This window comes from Lagenorhynchus albirostris, chromosome 2 (genome assembly GCF_949774975.1).
Source record: "Lagenorhynchus albirostris chromosome 2, mLagAlb1.1, whole genome shotgun sequence".
Lineage (NCBI taxonomy): Eukaryota > Metazoa > Chordata > Mammalia > Artiodactyla > Delphinidae > Lagenorhynchus > Lagenorhynchus albirostris.
Genome location: NC_083096.1, coordinates 165883542 through 165901726, shown reverse-complemented (window position 1 = coordinate 165901726; position 18185 = coordinate 165883542). Strand labels below are relative to the sequence as shown.

General features: G+C 50.2%; 1 protein-coding gene across 1 annotated transcript; it reads left to right on the top strand.

The window, feature by feature from the left end:
* Window positions 1-4: 4 nt before the first annotated feature.
* CATSPER4 (cation channel sperm associated 4) lies at window positions 5-15204 on the top strand. The gene is made up of 11 exons (XM_060140987.1): window positions 5-263; window positions 391-465; window positions 944-1087; window positions 4228-4329; window positions 10270-10367; window positions 10537-10657; window positions 10851-10984; window positions 12267-12441; window positions 13202-13413; window positions 13959-14124; window positions 14746-15204. The coding sequence occupies exons 1-11, from the start codon at window positions 192-194 to the stop codon at window positions 14797-14799; spliced, it is 1353 nt and encodes a 450-aa protein (XP_059996970.1). The 5' UTR covers window positions 5-191; the 3' UTR covers window positions 14800-15204.
* The last annotated feature ends 2981 nt before the right edge of the window (window positions 15205-18185 follow it).

The following is an 18185-nucleotide window of genomic DNA, read 5'->3' as shown; positions in this document are numbered from 1 at the left end:
CCCCTTGGTGTCCGTGGCCTCCTCTGTGGCATACTGAGGGGAGTCAGTGGGAAGAGCTTCTCTTGGTGTGAGAATTCCTTGGTGGAATGCGGACAGGTGGAGGTCACAGAAGCCTCTATGATATCACCGAAGGGGGGCAGGACAGCTTGGAATAAAGTTTCTTTGAGGAGTGGGAGGGACACTGAGCAACTATGGCGCATAACCAGAGGACCTGGTGGCAGCACTGGACTGACACCACCTATATCAATCCTTTGAACCGCATGGTAGGTGGTACCTGCCTGGCTGCACTGCCCAAGCTGGGCATCCTGGGGCGGGACGGGGCACTGGAGGACCATACTGAGTCCGGAAGGGCAGTGGCTGCACTGATGGGCCCTCTCCTCGCCCTTGCAGAGGGCCGCTCACGAGCCCTACTTCCGGCCAGAGGAGCAAGTGCTCGTCAACCGCCGAGATATCACTAGCAGTAAGGTAAGGCCGAGGCCGGGCCTGCAGCCTGTTGGGGGGTCTGCAGCAATCCTCACCCCCACAGTGACCCTTGTGCAGCTGTGTCTATGGGGCAACCGGCCCTCAGAATACCTCTGCCCCTTCTGCCTTCTAAATGTCCCAGCTGTGATCCCTGCAGTGACCGCCCCTGCCATGGTATGTTAGTAACCACCCGGCAGTGCCCCTACAGGAGCCCCTATATAATGACAGCCACTCCCCAGCAGAGACCCCAAAAGAGTCTCCCTTACAATGACCCCTACAAAGACCACCCAGCAGTGACCCGCTTTTAGTGGCCATTTAGGTAGTGACCTCTACATTGAGGCCCCCGTTCCATGATCCCTTCTCAGGCAACTTCTTTCCCAAGAGTGGCCCCCAAGGGTCCCTATTCACTGAGAGCAAACTTCCAGGCAGAGGCCTCCTACGGTGACACCTGCCTGAAGGAAGGTCCCCCACCCTCTCCCAGGATGCCTGGGACATGCAGGAGTTCATCACTCGCATGTATGTCAAGGAGCTGCTCCGACACCCGGCCTTCCACCTGCTGCTGGCCGTGCTGCTGGTGGTCAATGCCATCACCATTGCTCTCCGCACCAACTCCGTTCTTGACCAGGTGGGACTCCAGCCTGACCTCTGACCCACTGATCTAACAGGGGCCTGGGCAAGTCACTTCCCTCTCGGGGCCTCAGGCTCCTCATCTGTTCATGATGGTTGGATTGGATGCTCTTCAAGGGCCTGTCAGTGCTGACTTTCTTAAAGATCAAGGAAGACTTCGTGGTAGGGGGGACCCAGCTTTGAGAAAGGCATTGGATTTGCAGAGGAAGGACAACAGAAAAATGGTGTGAGCAGAGGCAGGCAAATGGGTGCCTTGTGGGGAAGGGTATCCCATTTTAATCAATAGCCACTAAGTGAGAATCACTCTGTACCAGATACTGCACTCAGTGCCAGGTACGGACACAACAGACCCAGTTCTGTCTCAGATAGACAGACATATCATTCCAAATGCCTGGGTGTCACAGAGTATGTGGAAGCTCAGAGGAGGCATTGACCCTAATCTGGGGGTCAGGGAAGGCTTCCTGGAGAAAAGGACATTTAAGCAGAGAGCAAAGAATGAATAGGAGTTGGCCAGGCAGAGAGAGGTGGAGAAGAGTGTCTTGGGCAGAACAAACAGCATGGAAGTGAGTTCTGTGTGTCCAGCTTGAAGTCTGCTATGGCTTGGGTCTTACCCTTGATGTTTTAATTTCTTACAAGGAGTCTACCACATACGTGGATTGTGCTATTGAAAATCAATATCTTTAAAATGTCCAGTGTGGTGACTGATGAGTTCAGAGGGGTGGTCAGCAGCAGATCACACAGGGTCTCGTTAAAGAGGATGGGTTTTATCCTATGTCATTGGAAAGCCAAAGTTTATTTTATTTTACTTTACTTTTATTTTTTTAATTGAAGTATAGTTGATTAACAATGTTGAGTTAATTTCTGCTGTACAGCAAAGTGATTCAGTTATATATATATATATATATATATATATATATATACATTTTTTTTTGCGGTACGCGGGCGTCTCACTGCTGTGGCCTTTCCCGCTGCGGAGCACAGGCTTCGGACGCGCAGGCCCAGCGGCCATGGCTCACGGACCCAGCCACTCCGTGGCATGTGGGATCTTCCCGGACCGGGGCACGAACCCACGTCCCCTGCATTGGCAGGCGGACTCCCAACGACTGCACCACCAGGGAAGCCCTATACATTCTTTTTTTATATTCTTTTCCATTGTGGTTTATCATAGGATATTGACTGTGGTTTATCATAGGATATTGTATAGTTCCCTGTGCTATACAGTAGGACTTGTTGTTTATCCAGGAAAGCCAGGGTTTAAAGTATGGCAACATGAGAGTGACTGGCATCTAGGTGGATGGTTGCCGAAGCTCAAGGAATGGATGAGGTTGCCTGGAGAGAGTGTTGAGCGAGAAGAGGACCAAGACAGAGCTCTGAGGAGAGCCTCCAAGTAGAGGGCAGAAAATAGAGGAGGAGATGCCAAAGGATGCTGAGGGGGAGTGGCCAGAGGAGTGGGAGGAACCCCAGGAGAGCGCATTACCAAGGGAGCAGGCACAGGGTCAGATGTGGCTAGGAGACAAGGCAAGGAAAGGACTATGAAGCATCCCTTGTTTAGCTCTTGTGACCTTGACACAAGCTGCCTGTGATGTGGTGGAGGCAGAAACCCAATTGCCAAGGTTTGCAGAATGCATAGACTACAGGGCAGATCAAAACCCATCAATGGCTCATGAAATGAGTTCAGAGTGTAGATAGCAGCATTTTGAAGTAGAATGAAATAAAATGAAAAAGAATGAAGTAGAAATTGTGGTGGGGGAGAGGGAGAGAAAGCATTATGGTGTAAAATGTAAAATATATGTCTTTGAGTCCCAGTCAAAAATGCTAAAATCCCTGATATAGGATATGTGCCCATGAAGGTCAAATCCTAGAGACTTGTGAATGCCAGACTGGTTTTGAACCTCACCCTGCAGGCCATAGGGGGCCATGGAAGCTTTGTGGGTGGAGAAGGCAACTCTGATTTAGCCACAGATGTGCATGTCTTGGAGAAGGCAGGGGGACTGTTTAGGAAGCTCTTTGAATAAATAGTAAGGAGAGCCTATTGCCACCAGTGGCCAGTGGGGTAGAGCTGAAGGGAAAGATGAAGGGAAAGAAAGCCCTTCCTTTTTGTAGGCAGATGTCCCTGGCCCATGATGCCCTTTGGGAATTTGGAACAGGCTGGAAGCCCATAAACTTTAGCTCCCATCTGAGTTTCAGAAGCTCTGCCCAGAGAATTCCCTGGTGGTCCAGTGGTTAGGACTCCGTGCTTCCACTGCAGGGGGCCTGGGTTCGATCCCTGGTCAGGGAACTAAGATCCCGCATGCTGCGTGGTGTGGCCAAAAAAAAAAAAAGAAGAAGAAACTCTGCCCAGCCTCGCACTGGCTGGTGGATGGGGTTGGTGGCAAGGTGTGGGGAGCAAGAGGCTTGAAGCACTGAGTCTGTGGGTCATGGAGGTGAGGAAAGGGAGGAGTCCAGGTGACTTTGGTAACTGCCAGGGTGGAGTTGGGGGCTGGGAGCTGTTCATGTCCCAAACTATATCAGAGTCACAGCTTAACAGGAGATTGCGTGAACATGAGTTGGGTTTTAAACAGAACTCAAAGTCATGGATCCATCCATCAATCCGTCCACCCAGGAACATGTCTTGGACCCGTGAGTAGGGGGATACCCAGGAGCTTGGTCAGGCCTGGCTGGGGGGATTTGGGAGCTGGAGCAGCAGGAGTGGTTGGGACAATCAGAGAAGCAAGGATGGGGCTTGGTGTCCTCCATCTCAAGGGCCAGGTCTTTTCCTCCCAATCCTGGAGTCTGTTCTGCCTTTCTCCACCTCCCTTTTCCTACTCTAGAGGTTAAGAACAAGGGTTTGTAGTCAGACAACAGTCTTTATCATTAACTGTCTGACCTTGGGCACCTCTCTGAGGTTCCCATCATGTGCAAGATGGAAATTAAACCTACTTCACAGGAGGATGGTGATGGTAACATGAAATAATACATTTGTGGTCTTAGCACGGTGCCTAGCACGTACATGGAAGGGTGCTCTAAAGGGAGCTACAAAGATGCTGATGAAGAGCAGTAAGAATCTGGGCTTCCCCTCCCCTGAAGACATGCTCTCTCCCTGGTCTTGCCACCCCCTACTCACCTCTCTGCCCTTCCTTTTCTCTATCTTCCATGTAGAAACACTATGAGTTGTTCTCTACCATAGATGACATTGTGCTGACTATCCTTATCTGTGAACTTCTCCTCGGATGGTTAAATGGCTTCTGGATTTTCTGGAAGGTGAGATCCTGGGCCCTCCCTGCCATCACATCTATTCCTCCTTAGGAACAGCACCCCACCCCATCCCCATCCCCATCCACCTGGCCCTGCAAGGTGCACAGGGGGAGGGGTGTGTGTGCATGTGTGTGCATGTGTGCTCATGCAGAAGGAGAAACTAACTACTTCTGAGATGTCTGTGATGTGGCAGAAAGTAATTTGTACTAGAAGTGCAGCCTCCCGGGGTTCCAGTTCCTGACCCAGCCTTCCCTAGTTCTGCAATCCTGGGCAAACCTTGATTTCCTTATCAGAGAAATACAGTTGAGAGTATCCACCTTAATTTACAGGGTTCAAGAACAGGGGTCAGTAAAGATTTTCTGTAAAGGGTGTTGACCTTAAGAATAAAACAGTTATTTTACCAGCAAAAAAGGGTTTATCTGGGAATAGCAGAGGAATCGCAAATCAGGACTAGCAAACGACAGCATAAGCCATAGACTAGTCCAATAAACAATTGAGAGGAACGTTATTTTATAGAGAAAAAGGAGGAAGTTGGGAAGGGTTGTTTTGAACCAAAATCTACTGGCGAAAAGTGAGAGTTCAGGGTGATGATGGTCTCTCATTGGCTGAGTTGCTGGAATAGTTGATTTCTTGCAGGAGATGCAATGTACATCTTTTCCTGTTGGGGCCTGTAATTGATGCTTCTTTCCCCTTTGGGATTTTTCTGTTCAAGTCTGTAATTGACAATTGTTCCTGTAATTGACATCTAGTGATACTGCGTGAGAGCTCCCCCTTTTGGCCTCCCAATTCCATTGTAGTGAGGTTTCCCTTTATTAATTTTCACAAGGGCCAGATAAATATTTTAAGCTTTGTGGACCATACAGTCTCTGTTGCAAACACTCACTTCTGCTGTGAGAGCACAAAAGCAGCCATAGACAGTACATAGACAAATGAGCATGGCTATGTTCCAAATCAGTTTTATTTGTGAATACTAAAATTTGAAATTTATGTAATTTTCACATGTCACAAAACATAAAACCAAAAAAAAAAAAAATATATATATATATATAAACCATTCTAAACCTGAGGGTCTTTAAAAAGAGGGGCTGCTGGTCAATTTGGCCCTTGGGCTATAGTTTGCCTACCCCTCTTCTGGAGGGTATCAAAAAGCTGTCTGGGTGGGAACAGATCTTAACATTACATAAAATGAGACAAAGACTCAAATTCTTTGTTTCAATAGGACTTATAGAGTTAAGGGATTTCTGGAGTCAAGGGATTTATCTTGCCTTTGGGCATGTGCAAGAAGAGGCTTTAAAAAGAAACACCTATCAGATTTTTATACCTTTCATAAAAAGGAATCATCATTTAAATACCTTTACCAGGAAAACCAATTAGAATTACAAGCTTTCCAGGGGTTAGAGGTGTCACTTCATAGAACACAGAATGTAGAACCTAGAACAATATTTCTGAAGTCCAGATTTTTTTTTTTAATACATTTATTTATTTATTTATTGGCTGTGTTGGGTCTTCGTTGCTGCACACGGGCTTTCTCTAGTTGCGGCGAGCAGGGGCTACTCTTCGTTGCGGTGCACAGGCTTCTCATTGCGGTGGCTCCTCTTGTTGCAGAGCACGGGCTCTAGAGCACAGGCTCAGCAGTTGTGGTGAACAGGCTTCGTTGCTCCGCGGCATGTGGGATCTTCCCAGAGCAGGGCTCGAACCCGTGTCCCCTACATTGGCAGGCAGATTCTTAACCACTGTGCCACCAGGGAAGCCCCAGATGTCTTAAAGAATGCTTTGTGAAAACAACACTTGGGAGGATGTTTATTAACAGAAAATAGAATAGGATGGTGCATATTTACATGTCTCCACACTGGAGAGAATAGGTACCGTCCTTTTTGTGAACATTTCAATGCACCACTTTTTCAGAACTAGCTCTAGGTTACAGGCAGACATCTGTTGCATGAGAGAGAACATTTCTTCCTTCCTGTAGACGTGAGATTTCTTTTGCTACCGGCCAGGGTTCTTGGCCTCCTTAATTAATAGAAACTGATCAGAGGCCAGACAAGAAATTCAGGCAAGGCTTTATTGGGGCCCCTGCTGCAGCAGGGGGGAGAGAGAACAAGTAACAAGTTCCCTTGTCCACTCTCTTCAGAGGGGGGATGAGCTTGTGGCTTGGGTGGTTTGCCCACCCCTTTGGTGATGTGTGCAAGGGGCATGCACAGTACCCTGCTTTTGATCCCAACCCCCTACCTTTGCTCCCTGCTCTTCAGAAGTGGCATTTGGACCTTTTGTATCGTTTTGTCCATAATTTGCCCCAGCTGCTCATGCGTGCAGTTATTTTTAGTCCCTTATAGTTTCTTTGTATTTTGTTGCTCCAGGAGTCTTGTATCAGGTGCAGGCACTGCAGCCAAGGGTCCCAGGTCCCAGCCTGTCTCACTTTTAGCAGCACTTAGGAAGGCCTGCACTTTCAAGGGGCCTGCACTTTCAAAGCTAAGCTCTGTTTCATTAACACAAGAGAACTGGAGCAAGCTTGAGAATCTTCTGTTCTTCCAAGCCACTCTGCTTGTCCTCTCAAGGGCAAGATTTCTCAGCCTCGGCACAGTTGACATGTTGGCCTGGATAATTCTTTGTTGTTGGGGGACTGTCCTGTGCATTGTTTAGCAGCATTCCTGGCCTCTACCCATTAGATGCCATTAGCACCCTCCTACCTGTGACAATCAAGGATGTCCCCAGACATTGCCAGATGTCCTCTGGAAGGCAAAACCACCCTCCAGAACTAATGGCTGAGAACTAATGTCCCAAACCCTAACATTCATCTGAGGCTAGCCTCCCAGGGCCAAAAGCCAGGGCTTGTTAGAGGCCCTCTGCTGTCTCCTTCCCCACCCCCAACCCCTCCCCTGGTCCCAGTGTACAAGGACTGCTCCCTGTTGAATGGGTAGATGGAAAGGGAGAATGCAGGGGAGGGAGGAAAGTCTGCAAGTTAATATCTCAAATATTACCCAGGCACGTGGGGCTCCCCAGAGTTTTGCCCCTAGTGCCCCCTTTTCCGTGGCCCTTGTGTGGCTCCTCCCTCTCCTTACCGCCATAGCCTATTAATTACTATTTCACCACCTAAATATTTCTCAGATTTCTTGCTGCCTCTGCATCTCTGCTATCCCTGTTCTAGCTCTTACCTTGTCTTCTCTCACCAGGATGTTGCTATGGCTTCCTGTGTACCCCACCTGCCATCAAAGTAATTTTCTGAAGGCCCAAGACAAAGTACCTTAAACTACTCGAGTGGCTCCCTATTGTTTCTAGGATCAGGGCTAAATGCCTCACTGTGCTTAAGGCCTTCCATGATGTGGCTCTTGCTTGCTTTTGCAGCCTCATCACTCCTGGCTTTACCCTTGGGTATTCCAGCTACATCAAGCTGCTTGTAGTGGCATTCCCCAACACACACTTTCAAGTGCATGCACACACACACATACACATACACACTGCTGTTTCTCACCTCATGCCCATGCTGACCCCTAGTCTATAAAATCTCTTTGCCACTTACTCACTTGCTTTCCTCCTACTTACAGCTTAAGACTCTTGCAGATGTTTTCTCTTCCAGGAAGTCTTCCTGTCTCTCCCAGGCTAGGTTAGTTGTTGCTCTGTCTCCCTAATGCTTTGTACTCACCTCTCACCTGGAGTTAAAACTTACTGTCTGGGGCTTCCCTGGTGGCGCAGTGGTTGAGAGTCCACCTGCCGATGCAGGGGACAGGGGTTCGTGCCCCAGTCCGGGAAGATCCCACATGCCGCGGAGCGGCTGGGCCCGTGTGCCATGGCCGCTGGGCCTGCGTGTCCAGAGCCTGTGCTCCGCAATGGGAGGGGCCACAACAGTGAGAGGCCCGCGTACCGCAAAAAAAAAAAAAAATTACTGTCTATCCACCTCCCTCAAAATAGTCTGTGAGCCAAGCAGGGCGAAATCCTGTATCTTCAGGATCTGATTTGAGGTGTGGCATATAGTAGGAGCTTAATACTGAATGGATAGAGGGATGGATCTGTAGACAGGCAGACTTGTGTCTCCTTGTGTATGTTTAGGCACCGACACTTTGAATGTGAAACACAAGGAGGGCTTGTGTTTATTGGACTGCCTAATAAATTTAAGAACTTTTTCTCCATTAAAAATCATTTTCTTTTTGAATATTCAATGCAGCTACATAGGGCTTCCCTGGTGGCGCAGTGGTTGAGAGTCTGCCTGCCAATGCAGGGGACATGGGTTCGAGCCCTGGTCTGGGAAGATCCCACATGCTGCGGAGCAACTAGGCCCGTGAGCCACAACTACTGAGCCTGCGCGTCTGGAGCTTGTGCTCCGCAACAAGAGAGCCCGTGATAGTGAGAGGCCCGCGCACCGCGATGAAGAGTGGCCCTGGCTTGCCACAACTAGAGAAAGCCCTCACACAGAAACAAAGACCCAACACAGCCATAAATAAATAAATAAATAAAATTAAAAACAAAAAAAAGTTCTCTTAATGCAGCTACATATTGGTCAAAACTGTATTGAGAGACTGTCATATAGAATGAAGTAAGTCAGAAAGAAAAAAACAAATATCATATATTAACACATATATGTGGAATCTAGAAAAATGGTATAAATGAACTTATTTGCAAAGCAGAAATAGAGTCACGGACGTAGAGAACAAACGAATGGATACCAAGGGGGGAAGCGGGGGTGGGATGGATTGGGAGATTGGGATTGACATATATACACTACTATGTATAAAACAGATAACTAATGAGAACAGACTGTATGGCACAGGGAACTCTACTCGGTGCTCTGTGGTGACCTAAATGTGAAGGAAATCCAAGGAAGAGGGGATATATGTGTACGTGTGGCTGATTCACTTTGCTGTACAGCAGAAACCAACACAATACTGTAAAGCGACTATACTACAATTAAAAAAAAAAAAAGACTGTACTGAAAGGCACACACAGAATTCTTGTTCCCACTCCTGACCTTTCTTCCCTTTCCCTCACCCCCACCCTCTTCAGATAATCTTCGTTATTTATAATCTCGTTTATCCTCCTAGTGTTTATTTTGCAATCATAAGCAAATATGTACATATTTTTAGTCTTCCCTTTCCTAACAGTAGCATACTGTAAACACTGTTCTGCACTTTCCTTTTTGTCACTTAATGGATCTTTCTGTATCAGTACATGGAGACCTTTCTTATTATCCTATACTCCACTGAATGTGCAGTAGTTTATTCAACCAGTGTCCCAATTGCTGAACACTTTGGTTATTTTCAGCCTTCTACAAATGCCATTTTGTACTTGTACTAGAGTTTGTGTGGGTCGGATTTCGAGAAGTGGGATCACTGGTCAAAGGTAAATGCGGATTGTTTATTAGAGCAAATTCTCCTCTGTAGTGGTTGTGCTCAAATTTGTCATACACATGAGCTTCCTTCCTCCATCCCCATTCTAAAAGAGTTTGTGCCATATTGGACAAAGGGCTTGCAAAATGTGCCTTTCTTCTGCAGTGAGAGTTAGTTCACCTCTGACCTGGCTATTGAAGCACTGTTCCTTAATGTTTTAATCAGTATTTATTTTCATTTTATTGTTAATTGTAGTGTGTGTCACACAAAGCTGGAGCATCCAAACACTCTCAGGTCACCTAACTGCAGGGCAAGGCCATTGTCAGCAGCGCAGTAGCCAAGGTGGGCGCTCAGCTTAGGAACTGGCTGTGTATATATGAGAGACTCCACTGTGTGCTTCAGACACTGCACTTGGCTATTGACACATGTATGAGACAGCGAGCGCATGCATGTTTTGTGGCGTGTTTGGGGCGACAGCAGGATGAGTAACAGCAGTGGATGGCAGATGACTGGCCCTGCTTCGAGAGGACCACTGAGTCCCCCATCCTTGGGGTATACGGAGGGCAGACCCAGGATGAACCCATGGGCTGGACCTGACAGACCCTGCTGGGGCTGGCCCACCCCCCAGGACGGCTGGAACATCCTCAACTTCCTTATCATCTTTATCTTGCTCCTGGGGTTCTTCGTTAATGAACTCAGTGCCATCTCTATCACCTACACCCTCAGGTAAGCTGGGAACTCTGAGAAAAGGAGGGACCTGTCTGGACCCTGGGAAAGAGAGGAAGGGGTTTTTACCAGGTGGGGATCAGCTCTGCCTTTCTGGGCAGGTGGGGGGATGGTGAGGAGGAGGGGTCTGGGAAGGGCCGAGGGGCACCCCTGAGAGGCTCTGCCACAGGGCACTTCGTCTGGTGCACGTGTGCATGGCAGTGGAGCCCCTGGCCCGGATCATCCGTGTCATCCTGCAGTCAGTGCCCGACATGGCCTACATCATGGCGCTCATCCTCTTCTTCATGCTGGTCAGTGCCCTCCCCTGCCCCCGGCTACTCCCCTTCCCTGAACAGGCCCCTAGGTCCCTGGGGATACAGGGTGTCTGGAGAAGAGGAGAGGCTATGGGCCTGAAGCCCTGTGACTCCCCTGGCAGCTCATTTGCATGGCCTGTCCCTAAGGCCCTCTGGTGAAGTCCGGGCGGGTCTCTGGTCTCTCTGGCAGGTGTTCTCAGTATTCGGGGTCACTCTCTTTGGTGCATTCGTGCCCATGCATTTCCAGAACATGCAGGTTGCCCTGTATACCCTCTTCATCTGCATCACCCAGGATGGCTGGGTGGACATCTACAGTAACTTTCAGTGAGTGCCCATGGGGCTTCCAGGGGAGGTGGGTGGGGCCCAGTCCAGGCAAGCTAGCCAGGGAGGGGCTGGGTTCCCAGGGGCAAAAAACTGACTGGGGAGGGAGACGCGCACGGCTCCAGGGCTTGGGATGAGGATGGCACAGCAGGAGGGGGATGCCTGGGGCTTTAAACTGGAGAAAAGCAGGCTCCCTGGAGCTGAGGGCTCTGGGTTTGCAGTCTACTTGAAGAGTCATTCCCAATGAAACTCCACCCATTCAAGGTCCCACTGCAGGCTATTCAGGGAGATTTCCCCCATTATGCTCAGCAGCTGGGCAGCTAGGCCTTGGGCAAGGGAGCAGGTCTGTGGTTGCATCTAGCGCTCCAAGGCAGCCTCCCAGCCCCCACTGGAGCCCACCAAACTGCCTGGACTCCTGAGAACTTAGGGTCTCATTTATTCATTCTGAGACCCACTGCCCAGGGTCATTATTGGCCACAGATGGCTGCCTGGGTTCTGTTCTTTACCTCTTTCCCATTAAGCCTAAACTCTATTTGTTTCCAGTCCCCTCCAGGGAGTGGGTCCCCCTGACTGATTTTCTTTTTATCTCCTTCGTGTGAGAGTAGAAGCCCAGTTGGTAAAGGGGCTTCTGCACTCATTACCCATTATGATGTAGGCAGTAGAAAAATCATGGAGTGTGCAATAAAGGTGGCCTGGGGTTCTGAGTCTGCTCCACTGCACTAGCCATGCAGCCGTCTGAGCCTCCGTTTCCTCATCTGTCAACTGGGGATTAAAATACATTATTAATCATGTCATGGATTGCTGTGAGAATTAGTAGAGACTGGCACTGTGTGCACACACATGCACACACACGCATAGCAAGAGAGAGAAAACTATTATTTGGGAAAATATTTTATGGGAGATTTATAATAGGTATTAACAGTGGGTGGGATTTTTTTTCCTGTATATTTTCCTTCTGATCTTTCTACAATGAGCTTGAATTACTTTTTATAATAAGAACGACATGACTAAAGAATATAACCAATAGATTAAACTCGGTAATGCTGACGTACAAATCCCCACCTTGCAGGGCTGGCTTGAGGACCGCCCACTGTCTGGCAGTACAGCTGGCGCTCAGTAAAGAGCAGCTGCGGGAACAATTAGGAGTAAGGCATTAGAGCTCCACAACAGCAGTGAGGCAGCAGAAGTCCCAGCGGGCCTTGAGATAATTTCCCCATCTCATAGATGAGGAAACTGAGGCCCAAAGGGCCAGGGAGGTGATAGGGCCCCTGACTGCCATCTCCAGGATGGAGACAAGGGAGTACGCAGTGGAGATTGGGGGCGCCATCTACTTTGCCATCTTCATCACCATCAGTGCCTTCATTGGCATCAACCTGTTGGTCGTCGTGGTCACCACCAATCTGGAGCAAATGATAAAGGCAGGCGAACGGGGGCAACAGCATCAAATAGTCTTCAGTGAGGTGAGTGAGATGGGGAGGGCAGAGGGGGGTGAGGCAGAGTGTATATGAGTGCTGAATTGAGCGTGTGTGTTTGTGCGCGCGCGCACACTCGAGGGCCTGAAGAAAGCCAAGCCTGAGATGCGGAGGCAGCATTGCCCATGGCCAGCTCACCAACGGGGGCTTCTGAGGAGTGTGGCGTTCCTAGGTGTCTTGTTCTATGACAACTAAAATCTAAGCAGCTGAGTGACCTTAGGGCGTTTAACCAATCTAAGCCTCAATTTCTTCTCCTGTAAAATGAAAATAATTATAGTACTTCATAGGGCTATTATGATAATTTCATGGGTAAACGAACAGTACTTGGCACATACTAAGAACTCAATAAATATTAGCTATAGTGTTATTCATTCAGGGGTAGAGCTTCCGAAAGGCTGGAGAGTGTAGGGTGGAGTATTGCCTAAAGTGTTGAGGGCTGTGGGCTGTGACTTGAGAGTAGATAGGGTTTCAGAAGTTTGCTGGGTAGGATTTATCAGGAGTGAAATGGTGGGGGAAGCACTAGGTTTTGAAAAGGGGTGAGAATTTCCAAAAAGGTGAGGGATGGGCTCGCGCATTTCAAGTTAAGCTCCCACAGCAAAGGAGAGAGCCTAAGATTGGTTAGAGCTGAAACAAGGGGCGTTAGAACCCTGGTGACCTGAGACTCATCCTCCCTGAAGCCAAGCAGGAAGGGGCAAGGGGAGGGGGTGCCGGCTGAGCTGTCCTTCCCTCTCCATTTCCCCCTCCCCAGACAGGCAGCGAGGAGGGAAATGGGAATAACGAGCTGCCGCTGGTGCACTGTGCGGTCGCCCGTTTGGAGACATCTGGCGTCCCCCAGGAGCCGTTTATGGGGGGCCTCCCGACGAACCTCTCAGAAAACACATTCGACAACTTCTGCTTGGTGCTCGAGGCAATACAGGAGAACCTGATGCAGTACAAGGAGATCCGAGATGAGCTCAACACGTAGGGCGGGTACTGGGGGTACCCTCGAGTCTCGTGAGTCAGGGCTGAGTGGAGCCTCAGATTCTTCTGGCCTCACGCCCTCACCATTTTTTTTCTTTTGCGGTACGCGGGCCTCTCACTGTTGCGGCCTCCCGTTGCGGAGCACAGGCTCCGGACGCGCAGGTTCAGCGGCCATGGCTCATGGGCCTAGCCGCTTCGCGGCATGTGGGATCTTCCCGGACCGGGGCACGAACCCGCGTCCCCTGCATCGGCAGGCGGACTCTCAACCACTGCGCCACCAGGGAAGCCCACGGCCTCACCATTTTATCATGCGGACCCTGGGGCCCAGAGAGGTTAAGTGAATTGTCCAGGTTTCCCCAGCCTGTCGGTGAGGGAACCGGAATCCAGACCTCCCGGTTCCTCGCATCTCACAAGAGCCTTAAGCCCCGGCCTGGGTCTCTCTCAGAGTAAAGGGAGAGGGCGAAGGGGGCTGGACACCAGGGAAAAGATGGGAGGGCAGCCTTCCAACCCTCACCCTCGGAACGCACTCACCTCTCCGCCCTCAGGATAGTGGACGAAGTACGCTCCATCCGCTTCAACCAGGAACAGGAGGAGGAGCTGATGCACAGGCATTTGTCGTGGAGCCCGTCGAGGGCAAGCGGGTCCTCCATAGCCACCCGTGAGATGACTTGCCAGCAAGACTTGATCACTGCGCTCGTCAACAGGGAAAAGGTGCAGCTTCCTACCCCTACGCAATGGGTACTCAGCTCGCCACGCCACCCAGCTCAGCCTCAACCCCATTAGTCAAGGCCTCTGTCTATTCCAAGATCTGGTCCGCCCCCTAGACTCCCAAGCACCCCAGCAGTCACCGCCAATCTGGTTAGGTTCCAACTTTTCCTTCTTCGGGAGGCCCCGCCCCTCCCATAGGGCTCCAACCACTGAGCCATCTTGGTCTTCAGCACCGTCAAACCTACCCTTTCTTAGTGAGACTTGAGCGGTTCAGTCCCTGCTTAGTGGCAGATACTCAGGCCCACTGGGGGCATAGGACCCCCAGGTCCTGTCTAGGGTGCATAAGAGGAGCAGCCTCCTGAGGGAGGAAGATTCTATGGAGAAAAAGTCACACTCCCACATTATTTAGTTTCTTTCTGCTTCCCACACCATCAGACTGGGAACCTTGTGAATGTCCACGGCCTGAGCTCCCACAGTCGGAGAGCAGACTCCGCAGGCTAGAGTTAGACGTGAAGGACTTCCTGCCAGGCCTGGATGAACAGCTGTTGAGCTGAAGGAGGGGAGTAAGGGGGCATCTGCCATGTCAGGGTGGGGGCATTGACAAGAAGACCTCTTGGTTTGCAGGTTCAGGAATCCAACACAAATGTACTCCTTAACAAACACAAGTTGAGCCGCTGAGAGGGCAGGACGGGAGCCAACGGGCATGAGCACACACACCCAACCACTGCATCTTCTGCGTCACTAGCATGACTTGGCACATCCTGGCCTGAACCCATCCTCTCCCTTACCCCCCGGGCAGATGCCTGGGGATGGAAGGGGGCAGCATCTCTAGGGCTTGTGCCTGTGAGCCCCAGGTCCAGAGGAGCCGGGATGGAGAAGGATGCTGGATGAGAGTGGGAGCCCTACCACAAGGATGAGCACAGAAGGGGGTGCTGGCCAAGGCAGCCAGGATTTGCCCTAAGGATGGGCATCCCTGGTATCCTGCTAGACCAGAACTAGATGGAGTCTAAGTGGGCCCAAGCACCAAGAGAAGAAAGGTGAGGCCAGTGGGGCCAGGTATCTGTATCAACAATAAACTTTTGTGTTGGGACCAATGTGTCTGACTGGTGGATCTCCAAACCCTTGAGGCAGCCTTGCCCCTCAAGAGCCTGTTTGTCCAATGGGAGAGTCACTGGCTGTCCTCCAGAGCTTCCAGTCTAATGGGAGAGAAAATCCACACCCTGAAAATTTTTGACTTAATGGTAGAGATGTAATCCCTGCCCTTAGGGTCCTAAATTCTGGGGGTGAAAATCTGGTCCTCACAGTTCCTCACAGTTGGGAGTGCCTTTCTTATGAAGGAGACGCCCTACCCTCTCTCCGTGTCTGAAGGTGTAGGAGACTGGTCCTCATTCTGGGGAGTTCTAGTCTGATGGGGTCACCATCGACCAAGTCATGCAGGTACAGGAAGCTCTATCCTGGATCAATGGAGAATGGCTGGGCGAAGTGTGGGTCCTGGCAGGCTCTCTGGGGAAGGAGAGCACTGAAGCTTCCTGGAAGGCAACAGGAGGAATTTGAGGGTCAGGTGGATGAAGTCCGGTGGAGAAATTGGGACCTGTGAGACCTCTTTGGGAGCTTCATACAAAGACCATCGAGAGCCACAGCAGGTCCTGAGCTAGGCAATGCAGAGTCTGAGAAAGCTGTGGCAGTCGTGGGCACTATGAAGAGCTGCCTCGGTGGATTCTCATCCTTGGGCAAATCACTGGGCCTCATTTTCCCCATCTGTGCAATCGGGAGAGGATAAGATTGAGCACTAGCTCTAAAATCAAACGGCCAGCACTCAGCCCCAGAACTGGGAGACTGATGAGATCAGCTGTACGGTTGAGACTCAGGTTCCCTGATGTTGTGCGAAGGGAAGGCTGGAAGAGATGTTGTGTGAGAGTTCTGCCCAGCTGTTCAGCAAAGACTGACAACTAGGGGCCTTGGGGATATTCACCAGTTGGAATGGGAATCCCCAGAGGCCCACTGATTGCAGGTGACGGGAAACTCCACCCTTCATCCCCTCCCACTGGCATTGCTTCCAGCCCTGAAAAGCCCCCTGGGGCCTGCTGGGAAGAAGTCTGGACAACTGGGGCAGGGGTGGTGCACTCAGCAGGCAGGTGAGAGGTGGCACCCCAGCAGTGCTTCACTGTCTTGGAGTGCTATCTGTTCCCCTGTTTGGGCCAAGACTCCAGGACCATCAACCAGCAGAACGATGGGCAGCCAGTGGCTTTTGCTGCTTCTGCTGCTATTTATGGGGAATGGAGCCCTCAATCTGCCTGGTGAGTAGCCACATACACCCTTTCCATCCATCCTTCTCTGGGGGCTCTCACAGCCTTCTTCTGGCTCACCAGGGAGGGGAAGAAGGTGGTGGAAGATCAAGTAGTATCCCCAGGAAGATCTCATGTGAGCACAGCCATTCCCCAACCCACCCCTAAATTGTCTGAAAGGCTTGGGGCACCAATGAGCTCGGGGGAAGGAACATGATGGGATGACCTCCAAAGAACTTCTGGCTTTGCCCATCCATCCTCATCCAGGATGCTGTATTTGTCTGTCTATTCCCTCCATTCTGTCTGTCATCTCAGCTGTCTCCCCTTTTCTGTCTGTCCTTTCCATCTGGGCTGGGCCAATAGCTTGGGGTTTCAGTAGGCTAGTTCCCTCTCAATCTGGCCCAGAACTGAGGGCCCAGGGGCTTGGACCCCTGCTGCCCTCCCCTGCCCTACTCCATCAAAGGTCAGCCGCCACCCCCAATGCCTCACTGAGTCCGATGGAGGAGTGCAGCCCTGGATCCTGAGCTCCTAGGACAATATAGGGGAACATGTTGGGAGGTGGCAGGAAATTGCATGTCTTAGCAATCCCATGAGTCATGACTTTTTCCAAGGCCAGGAGTATCCTTGGCAAAACACCCAGGAAGCAGATAGCAGTTTTGGTGAGAGGCACAGAAGGGGATAATTATTATCAATAGCAGTTTCTACTTATTGAGCACCTACTGTATGCTAAGTACTGTGCTAAGTGCTTTACATGCATTATCTCATTTAATCCTCATGACTACCAGTGAGGTAGGTATTGTTTTCACTGCTGTCTTACAGTTAAGGAAACCGAGACTCAGAGACATAAAGTGATTTGTCCCCTCATCAGAGCTGGGAGTCTGTCCCAGGTCTGACTTTAGAGTTCAGGCCACATTCCATTGCTTCTCAAAGGAGCTGCTGTCGGCAGGAAACTTCAATATCACATAAATGTCAGTTCTTACCAAATCTTTAATTGTGACACACTTCCAATCAAAATCCTAACAGGGTTTTTTGTAGAAGTTGATACGCGGATTCTAATACACATAAGGGAGAACAAAAGGCCAGCAACAGCCAAGATAACTTTGAAGAGCAAGATGGGAGACTCACTCTACCAGATACTAAGACTTACATTAAAGTAAGATCATGTGGTGGTGTTGCAACAATAGACAAGCAAACCAATGGAATAAAAGAGCAGGGAAATCAGTCTGGATGCGTAATAACAGGTAGCATCACAAATTGATCAGTGGGAAAAGGATGGATTTTTCCATAAGGGGGCAGGGACAACTGGTTAACCACATGGAAAAAACATAAAATCAGATCCAGTGGAAACATCTCTTCCCGCACATAAGAACTCGAGACTCCCGTAGCAAGACATCTGTTCATTTCAGCCTGGAATTTTGTTGCAAACAGACCCACGGATCACTAGAGTTTAGAGGACTCTTGCGATATTAAGCCCAAGTCCCTCACTGTGCTGAGGGGGATGTAGAAGCACTGAGAGTGGGGGGGGTCTTCCCCAAGACTACACAGCAAGTCAGTAACAGAGCCAGGTCTAGAGCCTAGATCCCCCACTCTTTCCGTGCATCCTGGCCAGCACTCCTGCCCTATTGTGACCCCTTAGCTCTATTCAGGGCTAGAAGAAAGTGGGAGGTGGAAGGAGCAGATGCCAGATGGGGGCGGGGTCAGGGAGAAGAATCAGTGCCTCTTTGGAGCTAGGTTGTAGGAAGGACAAGCCCATCACCTCCAGTTTTCTGAATTAGTCCT